Source organism: Malus sylvestris, chromosome 3 (assembly GCF_916048215.2).
Source record: "Malus sylvestris chromosome 3, drMalSylv7.2, whole genome shotgun sequence".
NCBI lineage: Eukaryota > Viridiplantae > Streptophyta > Magnoliopsida > Rosales > Rosaceae > Malus > Malus sylvestris.
Genome location: NC_062262.1, coordinates 23,444,803 through 23,463,653, shown reverse-complemented (window position 1 = coordinate 23,463,653; position 18,851 = coordinate 23,444,803). Strand labels below are relative to the sequence as shown.

Below are 18,851 nucleotides of genomic sequence, written 5' to 3'. Positions count from 1 at the left end.
AATAAGAGCTTCATCAAAGGAGAGCAACCACAATTCTCAAAAGCTTCACACACTCTTGATCAAGACAGTGTGAAGCAAAACCAATTTATGGTGCCAACAAGAGCTTCATAAATGGAGGGCAAACACAATTCTCAAAAGCTTCACACACTCTTGATCAAGACAGTGTGAAGCAAAACCAATTTATGATGCCAACAAGAGCTTCATCAATGGAATGCAACCACAATTTTCAAAAGCTTCACACTCTTGATCAAGACAGTGTGAAGCAAAACCAATTTATGGTGCCAACAAGAGCTTCATCAAAGGAGTTCAACCACAATTCTCAAAAGCTTCACACACTCTTGATCAAGACAGTGTGAAGCAAAACCAATTTATAGTGCCAACAAGAGCTTCATCAATGGAGGGCAACCACAATTCTCAAAAGCTTTACACGCCTTGATCAAGACAATGTGAAGAAAAATCAATTTATGGTGCTAACAAGAGCTTCATCAATGGAGGGCAACCATAATTCTCAAAAGCTTCACACACACTCTTGATCAAGACAGTGTGAAGCAAAACCAATTTATGGTGCCAATAAGAGCTTCATCAAAGGAGAGCAACCACAATTCTCAAAAGCTTCACACACTCTTGATCAAGACAGTGTGAAGCAAAACCAATTTATGGTGCCAACAAGAGCTTCATCAATGGAGGGTAACCACAATTCTCAAAAGCTTCACACACTCTTGATCAAGACAATGTGAAGCAAAACCAATTTATGGTGCCAACAAGAGCTTCATCAATAGAGGGTAACCACAATTCTCAAAAGCTTCACACACTTTTGATCAAGACAATGTGAAGGAAAACCAATTTATGGTGTCAACAAAAGCTTCATCAAAGGAGTTCAACCATAATTCTCAAAAACTTCACACACTCTTGATCAAGACAGTGTGAAGCAAAACCAATTTATGGTGCCAACAAAAGCTTCATCAATGGAGGGCAACTACAATTCTCAAACCTTCGAAGCAAATTCAAGACTGTTCGAAGCAAATTCAATTCATATGGTTCATCCAAACCTTTAACTACTACAAGGTGTGGCTTGCATCACAATCTCTTGCTCAACAGTGTGGATGTTGGAAGTATGCCCACAAAGCCACTCATTTGATGTAATAGCTTTTGGAATACTTATTGTATTAAACTTTTATATGTTTAATGAAGGGCAAAGCTTATTGTTAATCACTATTTATTGTATCATGTGTTTAAGCAATAAGGGAATCCAAGGAATGTATTTGTTCTAAGAGAGAAGTGATCTAATGAGTTAGATTATCGAGACCTCTCTCTTATGATCATTCCTAAAACGTTCCTAGCCATAGGATTGCCAATTGGGCATTGACAATCCGCTAAGGTTAGTATGTGTTATGTTGACTCAAACGTGAGTATGAACTAGTCTCAAGTCATTTGGTGTTGGACACTGAGACAAACACATAGGTGCTCGAAAGAGTAATCGAGTACACTGAACGTCGATCAAAAGAGAGTTCGAACATACATGTCATGTATGAACTCTAAAGTTGCAATATGCAAAGTAGTCCTTTGACCTGAGGCATCATAGATGTCTAATGGTTAGGTCCTTGATCTTTGATCATGTCAATGGCATTCCTTCGGATTGTCCACGGCATTGTTGGGGTCAAGCTATCTAGTCATGTAGGCATATGAATGCACAACAAGGGATCTCTAACCTTCCATGGTGGAAGGAGAATACTCTAAGATATGATTCTAAAGTCTTTGGCCAAAGCATATGAATATGACTTAGGAAGTTTGTTCCAAATCATATTCAAAGGAATCATATAGGAAAGTATCACATTGGATAGTAGACATGAAACAAACTATCACTTAAACAATGTGATTAAGAGTATTGTATTAGAGAAGGACCGTATTGCATTGTAGTTGTAACTGGATAGGTTCTCCAACCAATTCTACTTAGCTTGGGTAACCATGATATGCTGCTAGGTGTCACTCATGGTTTGTGGAAGCCCTGAAGATTAGCAAGCACTAATCTTAAGGGAGAATTGAAATGTGGTTTCAATTCACAATCGATCGTTAAGAGTAACATCGCCCACTGCCTCGCTAATTGGAACCTAATGGATCGCACACCACATAAGGATGTTAGTGAAGAAATTATATGAAATGGATAAGCAATTAAATGGTTTAATTGAAGAATGGTCAAGATTAATTAATTAGTTAATTAATTATACGAAAGGTTCGTATTGGGCTTACATGTTGGTTTTGGGTTTCGGGGCCCAAAAGTGTTTTGGTCCACAAGGCCCATTATGTTTAAGTTGTATGACAACTAAAACAAAATGGGCAAATTAGCCCAATAACAAGGAGAGGCCGGCCATTAGGGTGAATGGGCAAGCTTGCTTAATTGCAAGTTTGCCACTCACCAAAGAAAATGTTATAAAAGCAACTTTATAGCAATTTTCTCATTAGGGTTTTCTAATAGAAATTGGGTGAAACATTTTTCTCTCTTTTTCTACATAGAGGCCGGCCACTTAGAGGATTTTTACTAGCATCTAAAATCTCTCTAAGTCATCCATATCATCTTCACAATATACAACCTTGGTGAAGAGACTTAGAGACATCAAGCTTTTGATGTTTTTGGAGAACAAATCATTTTTCCTCTAATCATCAAAGGAGCACTAAAGGGAGGAAAACACAAGGAGGATTCAAGGAGCTTGGAGGTGACTTGAAGGCCCTCCACTTGGGTGAATCCCTTGTGTAAACAAGGATGAGCTTCAAGGGTAAAGAATCACTAAATCTTTACTTCTCTTTAATTTTGTTAAAGAGTTTATTTTGGTTCACCATATACTAGGCTTTGAAAGTCATGGGTTTTATGAATTGTTTTTGGATGCATGCCTACTTTAAAGTGTTGATAGCTTGCATGTGTATTCAAATGTTCATACTTGTTCTTAGCTAGGACAAATTTTTTCCTTCAGTGGAAGCAAAATTTGTATATGTTGTCTCTCCCACATTTTCAAATTTCTAGTTTCACAAAAAAAAAAAAGGGAAATTCAACAAAAGCTTCAACTCCAAAGCTTCACCTACAAAAGCTTCACACTATCTTGATCAAGATAGTGTGAAGCAAAATCAATTCATGGTGCCCAACAAAGCTTGACCTACAAAAGCTTCACCCATAAAAGCTTGACCCACAAAAGCTTAACCCACAAAAGCTTGACCCACAAAAGCTTCACCTACAAAACTTCAACACAAAAGCTTCACCTACAAAATCTTCACACTATCTTGATCAAGATAGTGTGAAGCAAAATCAATTCATGGTGCCCAACAAAGCTTGACCTACAAAAGCTTCACCCACAAAAGCTTCACCTACAAAAGCTTTACCCACAAAAGCTTGACCCACAAAAGCTTCACCTACAAAACTTCAACACAAAAGCTTCACCTACAAAAGCTTCACACTATCTTGATCAAGATAGTGTGAAGCAAAATCAATTCATGGTGCCCAACAAAGCTTTAACCTCAAAGCTTCACCTACAAAGCTTCAACACCAAAGCTTCACCTACAAAGCTTTAATATATATATATATATATTCAGAAATTCGAAAATTCAAAAATTCGAAAATTAAAAAAAAAAATTGAAAACAAATTTTCGAAAAAATAAAAATAAAAAATTGCCTAGCCCTCCTTTTCTTTGGGCCTAACAACTTTCATAACAAATATATATGAAGGAGTTTTGGGCTACCTCTTAGAAAGGAAATGCCTTATTCGTTAACTCCCTCGACCGGAGACTTGGGGGACTCCTATCATATGCTACTGCACCTTGATACTTGGAAGTCTCACGACCACTCAGTGACTTGAATTTTTCAAGTCTCCAAATGAGAAGTTTTCCTCACTCGGGAAATTAAGGGAGCACTACCTCAACCTACATGCTTCACTCACAAAGTTTCAACATACAAGCTTCAACAAAAGGAAAAATTCAAAGAACTTAGTGAAGAAGGCCTTGGTGTATTTAACACACTACGTTGAAATGAAGCAAAACTTGTTTATTGATATCTCTGATAAGTTACAAATATGTACATATACATGAATCAAAATAAACAAACAAGAGAGACCCTTCACAAAGGTTGCTCAGGAGAAGTCTTAGCAGTAGGCAGAGTCCCAGAAAGATGAGGCACCAGAAGGTGATTATTTGGAGCCTCAGTACTAGGCAAAACCCCAGAAGGAGGAGGCACCGAAGGTTGATCATTTGGAGCTTCATTACACGGTACAGCCTCAGAAGACGAAGGCAATAAATGCCTTTGGATCAAACCCACAAACCTCTGATGATCAAGTAAAATCTGACCATCAAATTCCTGCAGCTGGTCGATCTTCCTCTTCATGTTTGTAGCACAGTCATGTGCGAGCCTGTGCAACTGTTTATTCTCATGCTTGAGCCCTTTGATCTCCTGTTTGAGACTTATCACTTCAGCCGCCAATGATTCAACTTGGCGGGTTCGAGCAAATAAGCGTTGGGCCATATTAGACACAGAACCTGTACACTGAACACTGAGAGCCAGAGAATCCTTAACAGCTAACTCATCTGACCGTTTGGAAAGTAGTCTGTTATCTTTGGGAGTGAGAAGATTCCTGGACACCACCGCAACGGTCATATCATTCTTCATCACAGAGTCCCTAACAGTAAGAGGACCAATAGGGGATAAGAAGGATGGGCGCCATATGTTGTCTTGAGAAGGCATGGCTGCCTTTTCACCAAAGTTCAAGTCAAAACGACGGTCGGATGGGCCAGACATTCTCAGAAATGATGAAGGAGAAATGAGGTGCAATAAATCTCTGAAGTAAGGGGAAAATTCCTACAAGCAATAACTCTCTGAATGAACCCCTTGCACATAATTGGTGCCCTTATAAAAGATAGGGCAACAGGGCCGTTGGTTCAAAAATCGAAAAGGCACCACTCTCCGGATTCCAAAGAAGCACCACTCTCCGGATTTCGAAGAGGCATCACTTTCCACACACAACATCAGCTCCTCGGGTACCATAGATAACTTTGCTAAAGATCTCTGACAAAGTTTAGACACATAAATTTTGAAGGTCCAACTACCCTACTATTACTTACAAGGGTAAAGGAACAACACCACTACTTGATAACTAGAAAGTCCCAATGTGTGTCAACCTCTGTGCTCCGTGGCAAGGCAGACTGGCAAAAATGCCCAACCTTTACTCATATTCGAGAAAACACTCACAACAAGATTGCTTGCTCAAAAATCGAAGAGGAACCACTCTCCGAATCTCGAGAGCTAGACTCCCAACATGATTACTTTCTCAAAAATCGAAGAGACACTGCTCTCCGAATCTCAAGAGTCAGACTCCTAACAGGATTGCTTTCTCAAAAATCGAAGAGGCACCGTTCTCTGAATCTCGAGAGCCAGATCCCCGACAGGATTGCTTGTTCGAAAACCGAAGAGGCACCATTTTCCCAACTTCGAGAGCCAGATTTCCTTGGATAAAGTTTGTCTGCAATCTTCACACGCAACAACAGCTTTCCAGATAACACATACCATTTTTTCAAAGCGCTTTGACAAAGTTAAAACATGTGAAGCTTGCAGCTCCCACTACATTGCTATGACCAAGAAGGGTAAAGGAATAACATTATTACTTGCTCAAAAATCGAAGAGGCACCGCTCTCCGAATCTCTAGAGACAGACTCCCAACAGGATTACTTTCTCAAAAATCAAAGAGGCACCGCTCTCCGAATCTCAAGAGCCAGACTCCCAACAGGATTGCTTTCTCAAAAATCAAAGAGGCACCGCTCTTCGAATTTCGAGAGCCAGATCCCCGACAGGATTGCTTGTTTGAAAACCGAAGAGGCATCGCTCTTTGAACTTTGAGAGCCAGATTTCCTTGGATAAAGCTTGTCTGTAATCTTCACACACAACATCAGCTTTCCAGATACCGCATACCACTTTTTCAAAGTGCTCTGACAAAGTTAAAACACGTGAAGCTTGCAGCTCCCACTACATTGCTACGACCAAGAAGGGTAAAGGAATAACACTACTACTTGTTGTTAGGAAGGCTTCTATATATGTCGACCTCCATCCTCCACAGCCAAGCAAACCTGCAAATAAAAAAAAATGCTCAACTTTTCTTCACATCCAAGAGGGCACTCTCAGCAGAGTCTCTCGAAATACTCAGCTTCTTTTCCTCCCGATAATACCTCTGCAAACAAGCCACACCAGAGCAAGAGTATCTCATATCATCAGGGTTAAAAGCAAGAGTATCCTATATCATGCTTTTTCCCTGTCTTTTCCTTTGGCCTTGTTCTTACCTGCTAGACAAGGAGAAAAAGAGCAATCAGTTAGCACTTGGAATCAAGCTTCTAGTCAGGAACTGATTGCCTGGAACCCATTGCCTGATTACTTACCTAGCTTTGCTCTTGAGTACTCATCTTCAACATCTTATGCTTCCAGAGAAGATACCACATCTACCTGAGGAACAAATAGGGCAAGTGAGAAGGATACAAGGAAACATGTGGAGACAAGCATAACAGAACACGTGCCGATACATCTACTATTTTGTCAATAGCAAAAGTATCCAATATCATCAAGGTCGAACGTACTCTAGATTTGATGGACTTGTTTTGACCCTCAAATTCTTGAGTCGGCCTTATACTCTGAAGGGAACCAGAAAACCCTCCAGCCCAGTTCAAGAATAAGCTTGTGGAAAGTTACTTCTTCAAAAACAAAAGTATCTCATATCATCTCTTCTCCATTTGCTTCTCCTTATCCTTAGTGCTATTTACGACACAAGGAGAATGAGAACAATTAACCGAAAGCCGAAGTCGAACCTCCGATCCAGGTTGCTTGCTTGGAAGTCTGATTGCTTACCTTGTCTGTTACCTCTTTCAGCAAATCTCCTAGTTCGGCGACTTGGGGGACTCCTACTATAGGGTTTGTATCACACTTGACCAAGCCCGAAACTACAAGTAAGCTGTAAGTGAAATTGATACATTACCTTGTGCATCTTCATCGGTTAAAGATACCACCCTTGGATGGAGGAAAAGTACTTCCAGAGAAGATGCCACATCTACATATGAGACAGATAAGGCAAGTGAAAATGATACCACACTTCGGTACTTAGAAGTTTCATGATTACTCAATGGCTTGGATCTTGCAAGTCCCCAACCGAGGAGCTTCCCTCACTCAGGAACTTAGGGGAGCACTGTTTGTACCATACTTGACCAATCCCGAAACTACTGAACACAGGTCAACGTTATACCATCAAGGACCCAGAAGAGTTTCCCTCCAACCAGAAGGCCAATCAAAGCGCGACATGTGTCGACATCAAAAGCTAATCATAGCGCGACACATGTCAACATCAGAAGCCAATCACAACACAACATGTGTCAATGTCAGAATGAAACTAGAAACTTTCTTCTATAAATAGAGATCATTCTCTCACAATATTTCCTAATGTCATTTGTACTAAATCATTCACTTGTACTCACTAAAGGAGAGCTTGAACCTATGTACTTGTGTAAATCCTTCACAATTAATGAGAACTCCTATATTCCGTGGACGTAGCCAGTCTGGGTGAACCACATACATCTTGTGTTTGCTTCCCTATCTCTATCAATTTACATACTTATCCATACTAGTGACCGGAGCAATCTAGCGAGGGTTACAAACTTAACATTTTCTGTTGTACCAAAGTCCTCACTGATTTTGTGCATCAATAAAATCATAAGGTTAAATCTCACATTTTCCATCAATGTCCCTCACATTGCACAATTTCCCAAACAAGGCTATTGTCTCAATTAATTAGTCTCATTTATAGTATGGCTGCATCTAACGTCTCGTTAGACTGCCTACGTACCCTAATAGGGATCAAGCCATTCGTAGTTCGCAATAGTACTTCAAAGCATTCACAGTAATTATATGCAATAATCAATTTATAAACGTTTGTGGAATTGTCAACCATATATATAATATACGATAGAAAGGAAAAGACCCACTCACTTGAGATCCGCGCTACGACTCTCTAGCACGCATATCGAGACATCACGAACCATCGTCGCCTATGACCAATTATCAATCACATCTCAGAATTCATACCAATAAAATACACAATTCACATCAAACGCATCTCTATGTAATTCAATTCGAATGATTTGCACCACGGATTTTCGATCCGTTGCTTCCAAAGACCCACATTATACTTCTAGAGCAACATCCTAAAGTCCCATTACGATCCAACGGTCGGATTTCCGCCAATTGCCAAAACCAAGTGGTAGTTAACTTGTTATTTTATAAACTTACGAATCCAATTCGGGAAGATCCGTATATCATATTCTAGATCCGTAAGTTCCTATGGTCCTCAATTATTACGTACTATAATATACTAAAGTTTGGTGACGATCCAACGGTCGGATCTTCAATTCATATCTTTACCAAGTAGCGTATCCTAATGAGTTTAGGTCCAAACAATCAACCTACGATATACAAATATCAAAACTGAATTCAAGACATTTAACATAGCCTAAAAATAGCATTGGCGGCCCACTAGTCAGGCGCCGCCGTAGGTGGCGATCGGCCGCCCCAACTCGCCGGAAAATTCAATTATTTCTAAAAATTACCAAATTTTGCAGAAATGAAGATCTCGATGTGTGGAGCAACTTTCATACCTGTGACCAAGGCCAATTTGGCTGCAAAGAGCTCCAATTTCACTCAAATCCATCGGAAACCCTATAATGGGTGTTCTTCAATTCAACATCCTTGGTGTTCCAACGTCTTCACCACAGCTTGGGCTTTATTCCTGGGTTCTAGGGGAGTGTTCTAGTGGTGGTAATTGAATGGTTTCACAATTGATGGATTTAACACATGGTTCCCCGCAGCACCCACGGGTATTTTTCACCAACTTACAATCAAATCCCTTCCAAATTTGGGTGGAAATGGAAGATGAAAGGACTAGGAGATGATTGGTGGTGGTGTCTTGATCCAATTCGTGAGAAATCTAGTGGAAAACCACCGGAAAATATGGAGATATGGATGCACGGGTCACGCGGGTTGGGGAACTTGTTTCTCCCTTTCCCCCGTTTCTCCCCCTTCTCCTTTCCCTCCTTTCTTGCTTTCTGATTGGCCAGCCCTTGCTCTCTCATCTCCTGATTCAGCTAATGTCTCTCTCTCTCTCTCTCTCTCTCACCGGTTGGGCAGTTCTACCCTTCCTCCTCCCCTGCTGGTTCTCTCATTTCTTTTCCTCTATAATCTCCACATCCTCCTAATAATAATAATAACAGTATCTTTTTATGCGAAGATATAAAATAGCAATATATATATATATATATATATATATATATATATACACACACACAAAATTTTTATCGAGAACTTCAGGAATATACTATAGAAATATTTCGTACGTCTCACTATACGTTGGTCCACGAAAGTCAATACTCCCGCCTCTAAGGGCATTTTCGTAAAGTCACGCTTTAAAAATTAATAAAAATATAAAATTTGGGACGGGTTGTCATATTTTTGCTATAGCATAACGAAGGAGAAAAATTAAGTGATGGTTAGGGTTTCATTATTGGGTATGAGTTTATAGATAAATCTTGTTTTTCTTGTTAATTTTATTTTGTACTTGATAGTAATTATGTAAGAGGGTAATAAAGACATTTCACATTTAAAATTTAAGTTGGGTGTATAAAGAGGTTAGACGGGTTCAAATAAATTTTCCCTTTTAATTATTTTAGCCTACATGCATCGTCGATATTTGATTAGATTAATATATATTGTCAAATTCAATTGTGACCAGTTAAATAATTGAGATTTAAGTTGATGTGGATATCAGACTTGTGACTAGGGAGAGGCTGAAATGGTTTTATAAGTCTTCCAGGCCTCTGGAATAAGTGGATAATCATAACTTGTCACTAGTTGTCTTCTTTAAAAAAAAAAAAATATTGTGATACGATATTATTATTATTATTATTATTTATCACAAATGGACCGTAACGTTTGGGTACTCACGACGGAGAAAATTGTCATTCCAAGGGTGACATGAAAAATGGGGAAAGAGGGCAATGGGCCAAGTAGCAGTAGCTGGTGGGCCATCAAGGTTACCGTATCAGATTCGGATCTCATACTTTCCCTCCGTAGCAATTTTCCCGCCATTTTTCAACCCCTAAATTCGCTCTCTGTGTCCGTTTCGAATCTTTTTTTCTCCAATTACATTGCCATCGTTTCTGCACGCTTGGAGTCTGAGCGGCCATGGCAGACACTCCGAAGAGGGTCCTGCAGTCCCCCAAGAAATCCAAGCGTTCCAATTCCAAGCCACCGCCGCCTCTAACTCCCACAACTCCACGAACCCCTACTCCCCGCCGGTCGGCTCGCCGGGCCTCGCTGCAGGCCGGTTCCGCCACTTCCCAGAAGCTATTTGAAGATTCGCCGAAGAAAGACGCGACGCCTCAACACGAATTGCGAAATGATTCGGGCAAAACACGAAGAAAAGGGGGAAATGCGGGAACTGCAAAAACCCCAAAATCTGCTGAGAAGGGCAAGATGTGGAAGGATAAAGAGGAGGCAGATTTGACCGAGGTTGAAATTTCAATATCTCCTGTGACTCCAGGGCAGTCGGAGATTAAAAAGAGGAAAAGGGAGCAGAAAAGCACGGTGGTTACGCGTTCTAGGGCCTCGAAAAATGTCAATTTTGAGGAGAGCAAGAGCGTTAAGTCAGTGCCGAAAAGACGGGTTTATTATAAGAAGGTTGTGTATGATGGGGGTGAGTTTGAAGTAGGGGATAACGTGTATGTGAGGAGGAGAGAGGATGCGAGTTCGGATGAGGATTTGGATGAAGTGGAGGAATGTAGGGTTTGCTTTAAGTCTGGGAAGGTTTTGATGATTGAGTGTGATGATTGCTTAGGTGGGTTTCATTTGAAATGCTTGAAACCTCCACTGAAGGATGTTCCTGAAGGGGACTGGATTTGCGGGTTTTGTGAGGCTCACAAGTTGGGTAAAAAGGTCCAGCTTCCGACACCTCCAGAGGGGAAGAAGCTGGTTAGAACATTGAGGGAGAGGCTTCTCTCCAGCGATTTGTGGGCTGCCCACATTGAAAGGTAGATTTGTAATTTGATTTAATTTTGTGTACGGTGTGACATTTGCTGTAGTTTTTTATTGTAATGCATGTGGACTTTGGTCTTTGTGTATTTGAAATTGTGCAGCATATGGAAAGAAGTAGATGGAAGCTATTGGTGTCGGGTACGTTGGTATATAATCCCAGAAGAGACTGCAACTGGAAGACAACCTCATAATTTGCGGAGAGAAATTTATCGCACAAATGATTTTGCTGACATTGAGGTGAGAGATACTAACAAATCTTGATTATTGTTGTAGTAAGAATTATTTCTTGTATAGCTGTGATTGCTTCATGAAAGGATCCTTTTCAGTTTGAATAACCACGATGGGACATATGCTTAGCCCGAGAGTAAAAAGAAGCCAAAATAGATTAACAAACACATATTTAGCCAAAACCAATACATATAAAGTAGGATTAACTCTTGGTTTAAAGGGAGTTGATTGCACATTGGTTTTATAAGTTAAGTGATGCACACAGATTTTCACATAAGTTTTTGATGTTCAGTAATTTCTTTTCCCTTGTGACCCGCCTGCATTTCAAACGCGTCAGGTTGTGCAGTTTTGACTACTTTTATTGGCAGGCGATTTCTATTAGTATCTTATGAGTTCAAAATAGTGCAAAATTGAGTATACCTTTATTTTCCTTATGGAGAAAGTTGGAGTTGGTCTTCCATGAAGTCATACTCTGGTGCAAAGGCAGACTCAGTTTAAAATATTGTGGTGATTAAGTTTACAAAATTTTGTTGATTAAGTTCATAGAATTATGCTGATTAAGTTTACAGGATCATGCTGAATAAGTTGAAAAAACTTGTGAATGAGAAGATGAGAACCATATATCAAGCAACTTCTCTTGTTTAAGTTAGTTGAATAGGCTTGTATACCACTAGTTTTAGGTAAAGGAAGAAAGCGGGTTGGAATGCTAATTCCTCATCCTCAAATCAGCTCTTTCTGGGACCGCATTAGCTGTCCGCTTTCAGGTTGGGCAGTAAGGGTCGGAGAAGGGCAATCACTCATTCTTAAAACCAGCATTCTTAAGACCAAAAAAGGAATATAAAAAATTCGAGTGGCTGAAGCTGAAGCAGCTAGGGTAGTCGAATAGGCCTGTATACCACTAGTTTTCCTGTTTGTATATGACTAGTTTTCCTTCCTTTAGATAGCTCCTAAAGATATTGAAAGCTGGCAGAACATGCTAAAGGTGGGGTTCTTACCGGATATCTCTAAATTTATTTTGGGCTTTTCTAAGAGGGAAAGGCTAGTCTGCAGTGATTTGCATTCTTGGAGCTTAGAAGAGATTGGAAAGTTGGAAGGCTAAGCAATAGGTGCAATTTTTAGCAGAAGTCCTATAACGAACTATTGCAATTTAACAACTAGATATGCGAATGAAGTGTATGCCTTTGACTGGTAACTTTTTGGTGAGGTGCCTCTTACATTTCTGCACTGGAGGGCATGCTTTTTGTGCCGTCTAACATGGAATCTATTCTTCAACATTTTTGGTAGCTATTTCACTAACTTATAAAATGTCTACGATGAATTCATATTTTCACAGATGGAATCTATTCTTCGACATTGTTTTGTGATGAATCCTAAAGAATATGCCAAAGCAAGCAATGAAGGGGATGATGTTTTTTTATGCGAATATGAATATGATATTCATTGGCACAGCTTCAAGCGTCTTGCTGAAGTTGATGACGGTGAAGGGGTAAGTGTTTCAGGCAATGAGAAGCAGCATTGAACATACTACCTAAATCCAAATGGATTGAAATTGAGTTGAAATTTACGGATTTTAACAATTTGGTAGGATGATGATGAAGCTGGAAGTGATGAAGATTGGAAAGTTGGCAAAGACTTGGACTTTGATTCAGAAGACATGGACTATGACGAGGAAAGCATCAAAAGTATACTAGCTAAACCATTTCGAGCTCATGAGTTGGCTGCAGTATGGACACTACCTTCCATCTCATACCTGGGATTTAGTTTGTATTCTCCCTCAAACTAAACTATGCAATTGTGTATCTACAGAATTCACAGAAGGGGCGGTTCTTTGGACTTCAAAAGATAGGAATGAAGAAAATCCCAGAGCACGTAAGATGCCACAAGCAGACTGATCTTGAAATAGCAAAGGCAGCACTTCTGCTGTCATCCTTGCCTAAGTCTTTGCCTTGCAGGGATAAGTATGTGAGAGTCATTCGTTAAAGGTTTTTTTTCTTCTTTTTCTTCTTTTATTTGTATTATTGTAACATTGTTTGTAATAATGACCTGCTTGCATGCAGAGAAATGTTGGAAATAACTGCATTTATCAAAGATTCTATCTCCGATGATAAGTGTTTGGGACGTTGCCTGTACATTCATGGTGTTCCTGGAACTGGCAAAGTACGATCCGTTGAGAAGCGTTTGTGACGTTGCCTATAAATTTCTTTTATGTACTTATGATGCATGATATGAGTTTCACTTATTCTTGTCATATCTTTCTGTAACCGCAGACAATGAGTGTGCTAGCAGTAATGAAGAATCTAAGGTCTGAAGTTGATGCCGGAAGTATAAGACCCTACTGTTTTGTGGAGATAAATGGTCTGAAGTTGGCATCACCAGAGAATATCTACAGGGTAAAAATTATATTTAGACCTGCTACACCTTATCATGCTGGCATGCCATTGTTACCTTGTAATACTTGTGTTTGTCACAGGTTATATATGAAGCGTTAAGCGGGCACAGAGTTGGTTGGAAAAAGGCTCTCCACTTGCTAAATGAGCGGTTCTCTGAAGGAAAGAAAATTGGTAAAGAGGATGACAAACCTTGTATTCTTCTCATTGATGAACTCGATCTTCTCCTGACCAGAAACCAGTCGGTAACTACTTTTTCCCCTATCAGTCTATCAGTTAGCAGTGTCTGTATTTTGTGATGTGAATATTTGTTAAATATAATCCCAGTCATGCAGTTATATATGGTATAGATTGTTTTACTATGCGTATTATTGAAATATACAAGTCCTTTTTTGGTTTCAGGTTCTATACAACATTCTTGACTGGCCTACTAAGCCACACTCAAAGTTAGTTGTAATAGGTAAACTTTATCTCCAGTACACATCCTTGTTGAATGATGATTGCACTCTTTTATCTCACAGTGATCCTTCTTTTCTGAGATAAATGGATACTCAAATACAGAAAGGCAAGTTGAAAAAGAAAAAAAAAAAAACAGTTCTTGCAAAAATAATGCTGATGACTATGAGATTTTATATGACTGGAGCATTAACTTGTCATAATAAAAAACCTGTTCAGGCATAGCAAATACCATGGATCTTCCTGAGAAGTTGCTTCCTCGTATTTCAAGTCGTATGGGAATCCAAAGGCTTTGCTTTGGCCCCTATAATTACCAACAGCTTCAAGAAATAGTTTCGAGCCGCCTTAAAGGAATTAATGCATTTAAACAACAAGCTATAGAGTTCGCTTCAAGAAAGGTGAGTTGTATGTTCTCTGTTTCGTCATAAACTGTATAAAGTCATTACTGGATGCTCGCACTGGACACTCAGCCTATTATTTGATAATATATTCAGGTGGCAGCTATTTCAGGGGATGCACGTCGTGCACTGGAGATATGCAGGCGTGCAGCAGAAATCACAGATTATCGACTAAAGAAACTAGCCTCAACCCCTAATGATGCATCTGAAGGTATTGAACTTTAACCATTGATTTATCAGACTAGCGTATTCATAAATTGATGGTGCAAGGTAAACAATGAGGAACAACTCCTTTAAAGTAGGAAACTTGAACTGAAAGATCCTTGCTCTGTTATTGTTTTGGTAATCTGTCCTACACTCCCCGCTCTCCCTTCAACTTCTATCACTATGTTTGATAAGCTTCAATTCCTGGAATGATCTAGTAGAGAGAAATATCTTAAGTTATTCGTATTTGTCAATGTCCTGCAAATTTTGGAAAGAGTGAGTGCTTTCAATCACAATTCACACTTTTGAACTCTCAACTTATTGCTTTCATTTAGTTCAAACTAATAAGTAATAACTAATCTCGGCTTTTAGTTTCCACTTACCACATGAACAGAACATAGAGTGATAATTTAACCATCCACGATCATCACTTGATACTCGGGCCGTAATACTAAAAACCTCTCATTCTCCAATCTGTCTTGAAATATAAGTATTGTGTTTCTACTTGAGGACTTCTTGATCACTAGAAACTGGGAACTGGGAAGATATTCCCTTCATGCCCAATAGTTGTAAATTTGATTTGCTTGGTATGAATATTTTAATTTGCACCTTTGTTAGATCAAGGACACGAAACATTTGATTTTAATTGATGCATTGAAGTGGATAGTTTGGTTCTAGAGATGCACAAGCTCTTTCTCAAGGGAATTTATATTTGCCTCTCTCCTCCAACATGGCCCCATATTGGGACCTCCTCAAAATATAGAGGAAATTGAATTATATTCCTAATGTATCATTCTGGAACATATTGAATAAGCAGCCTTTTAACCAATAATCTTGAGATAATGCAACCAAGGAATTAAAGTTATTAATTTTCTTGTGAAGCTTTTTTCTCGTCGCTTACAGGATTTATATGTTTCCACTTTGCAGGAAAAACCCTTGTTGGTATGGCAGAGGTGGAAGCAGCCATCCAAGAAATGTTCCAGGCACCTCATATTCAAGTGAGTTAACTTATGCCAAATTGTTGACAAACAATGATTTCTGCTGTTCAAACTTATTCTATATTAACGTTAACTCGTCTTTGTTTTTCTCCTTGCAGGTGATGAAAACTTGTTCCAAACTGAGTAAAGTATTTTTGACTGCTATGGTGTATGAACTGTATAAAACAGGAATGGGAGAAACTACTTTTGAAAAGGTGAAGTATAATATAAGTAGACACCATTTTGTTTTGATTTTTTGGTTTACCAGTCTCTTTGATGCCTTCGCTGTAGACTTTCAGTGCCGGAGGTTTATGATTAATCTGTATGTAATAGTGTTTTCATTCTAGTTATGTTTTTTCGTTGCAGTTGGCAATGACAGTCTCATGTCTCTGTACCAGCAATGGAGAAGCGTTTCCTGGACATGACACACTATTAAAGATAGGGTAAGACGTGTTATGATTTTAATTCTTCTCTACATACATTTGTACGTAGGAACATAGTTGTTTATTGATCTCCTCTGTTTCTTATTGTCATGTGAGTGTTTGTCCAACTGTACCAGTTTTGGCTTTTGACTAAGAGAATATTGCGAGTTTTACAAACTTTTTAGCGCAATCCCAAGCTTATTCATAGGCCCTTCATTTGGAGCAATGGTCAAAATATGATATGTTCCGTTTTAAAACGAGTGTTTTCGTTTTTTGTGTATTTTGGACGTAACATTTATGACTGAGGCCCTTTGTTCAGACTGATCCTTGCAAAAGGATGATGTTATTTGTATCTGCAATTGTCTTATTAAAGAATATTCACTGAGAACGAACGACTAGAGTTTAATTTCTAGAGTTGGTACCGATTAAGTTTATATATACTTACATTATGTGATATATCTCATTTGTATTGTTTTTGGCAGTTGTAAGCTCGGCGAATGCAGAATTATTTTGTGTGAATCAGGAGCAAAGCACAGGTTGCAGAAGTTGCAGCTCAACTTTCCAAGGTTAGTTCGTCTGTCCACTGTCCAGTCCTAGCATTGCAGCAACCGATTAGACTCGGGTTGCTTGTCCGTAGGCTTTCGTGACCTTAGTAGTTGCAATGGTCTCGCTGCTGATATGATTTTGAAATGGCTGCGTTTCAGTGACGATGTAGCGTTTGCACTCAAAGACAACAAGGAGCTACCTTGGTTGGCCAAGTATCTCTGATTTTCAGATTCAATCAGTTTCAGAACCTCCTCATTTACATACATTCTTGTCATAAATTCCTTTCGGGACTGACTATCATCTTTAATTATTTTTCCTAAACTACATTTGTTTTAAATTATTTGAGTGAGACTTGAGAAATTTAAACAGAAGGAACATATTTTTTTTGAAAGCATCTTTGTTTTTATTTGTATGTTTGGATATGTGAAACCAAGGTTCTAAAAAACGCTAGGCGCTAGTCGGGCGGCAGGCTGGCGCCTAGCGCCTAGGCGGCTAGGCAGGGTCTAGGCGGGCGTCTAGGCAGATTTAGATAAATTTCTTGTATATCTTGTAAATAAGTTCATATTGACACTTACAAAAAAATTATAGTTGTATGAAGTATATCGATAAGATAATAAAAAAATGACAAAATACAAAAATAATATCCAACAAATCCAAAATTTAAAAATACATCAAGCATATATATATATATCATATAATTTAACATTTTGAATGACTATATCTAATTTTTAAAAATTATAAGTAAAAATCCCATGGGTTGGTATGAAAAGGTGCATATGCATCCTTCCCCAAGCACAATGTGGGTGGTATAGCTGCACAACCGTTTCTTGAAATGAATGACAACGAATCAAAATGCATCTAATTAAATTATCGGTTAATTAAGGAAATTTACTCTAAATTAGCTTGGTAGTTTTGTTTGATTAGGGTTTCCTTATCGTTAAGAAACTAGTGTAGACAAGTCAACATCAAAATATTAAATCTGTGTGCCACCCACAGTGTGTGGTGTGACCCCTCCCCTGCAACCCTAGTCCCCATGCCTCACATCAGCAAATAGGGGTGGGTTCGGTACGGTTACCGTACCAAAATCCTTGTACCAATTACCGTACCAAACTTTCGGTTTGGTAAAATCTATTACCATTACCGTACCAAACTTTCGGTATACCGAAGTTCGGTATTGCCAAAAGTTTGGTTGGCATGGTATGGCAATGGTAATTGCCATTTTGTTTTGGGACAAAATATGTTTTTGTTTTTTTAACCCAATTCAAGGGCAAAACTTTTTTTTTTGTACCTTTATCTCATACATTATAGATTAAATTCATCTATTATTCATCATTCACAATTCACACACATAATAATTCAAATGAAGCATCAAGATTCATCATGAAAATTAAGCTTACAATCCAAATTGAAGTTACGAACCAAAACAAATAGAAGTTAACAATCCAAATAGAAATTAAAGTTTCAAACCAAATGAAAATTGGAAGTAAACTTCAAAAAAGAGAATTCATTGATCAGTTATTCAAGCTTGAGATGTCGAAGCTTTTGGAGGAGGCATTGAACTTGTAGAAGATTGAGTTTGTGTCAAGCCTACATTACAAACAAAGAAAACATATTAATTAGTAGCAAGAAGAATTAAAGTTGAAAACCATTTAATAACAAATTTACTAAAAAAATTAAAGCATATCTTTCTTGTTTTCTCTTCTTCTATTTCCTTGTAAAATTGAAGCATATCTTCCGTTGGTCCTTATAGAAGTTTACTTCACCTGCCCTAAGCCAACCACTAGTACACACTAGTGCCTCCATTATTTTAGGAGTCAAGGATACCCTAAAAGGGTTCACAACCCTCCTCCCTAAACTAAATGCATTTTCACTAGCAACAGTAGAAGTGGGGGTTACAAAGATATTTTGGCTATTTGTGAAAGAATTAAACTCTTTTGTGTTTGATTTCCACAATTTTAAGAGATCAAAGTCACCAACAACAATGCTAATATAAGTAGGGTATTATTTTCAAATTATTGGAATATTATAAATATGTGTTATATAAGTATGTATTATATAAATTATAAATTATATTGTATTTTCGGTATGGTACGGTAATACCGTGGTAATGGTATCCATTACCAATACCATACCATGATATT

General features: G+C 38.6%; 1 protein-coding gene and 1 non-coding gene across 2 annotated transcripts; both read left to right on the top strand.

Moving 5' to 3' along the window:
- The first annotated feature begins 10,133 nt into the window (after positions 1–10,133).
- On the top strand, positions 10,134–17,101 carry LOC126615349 (origin of replication complex subunit 1A-like). The gene is made up of 16 exons (XM_050283170.1): positions 10,134–11,088; positions 11,194–11,329; positions 12,654–12,806; positions 12,906–13,043; positions 13,127–13,278; positions 13,378–13,477; positions 13,588–13,710; positions 13,791–13,952; positions 14,110–14,167; positions 14,383–14,561; positions 14,658–14,772; positions 15,693–15,763; positions 15,862–15,957; positions 16,109–16,185; positions 16,647–16,730; positions 16,869–17,101. Exons 1-16 carry the CDS (start codon positions 10,244–10,246, stop codon positions 16,930–16,932), a joined length of 2,553 nt encoding a protein of 850 aa, XP_050139127.1. The 5' UTR covers positions 10,134–10,243; the 3' UTR covers positions 16,933–17,101.
- LOC126617535 (small nucleolar RNA snoR28) lies at positions 12,714–12,791 on the top strand. Its single transcript, XR_007621408.1, has one exon. It is a non-coding gene; the product is annotated as a small nucleolar RNA snoR28 (small nucleolar RNA).
- Positions 17,102–18,851: the final 1,750 nt, after the last annotated feature.

Coding starts and splice junctions, on each gene's coding strand:
- LOC126615349 (XM_050283170.1), top strand. CDS start 10,244: ATGGCAGACACTCCGAAGAGGGTCCTGCAGTCCCCCAAGAAATCCAAG. Junction 12,807..12,905: donor AAGTTGATGACGGTGAAGGG/GTAAGTGTTTCA, acceptor ACAATTTGGTAG/GATGATGATGAAGCTGGAAG. Junction 14,562..14,657: donor TAGAGTTCGCTTCAAGAAAG/GTGAGTTGTATG, acceptor TAATATATTCAG/GTGGCAGCTATTTCAGGGGA.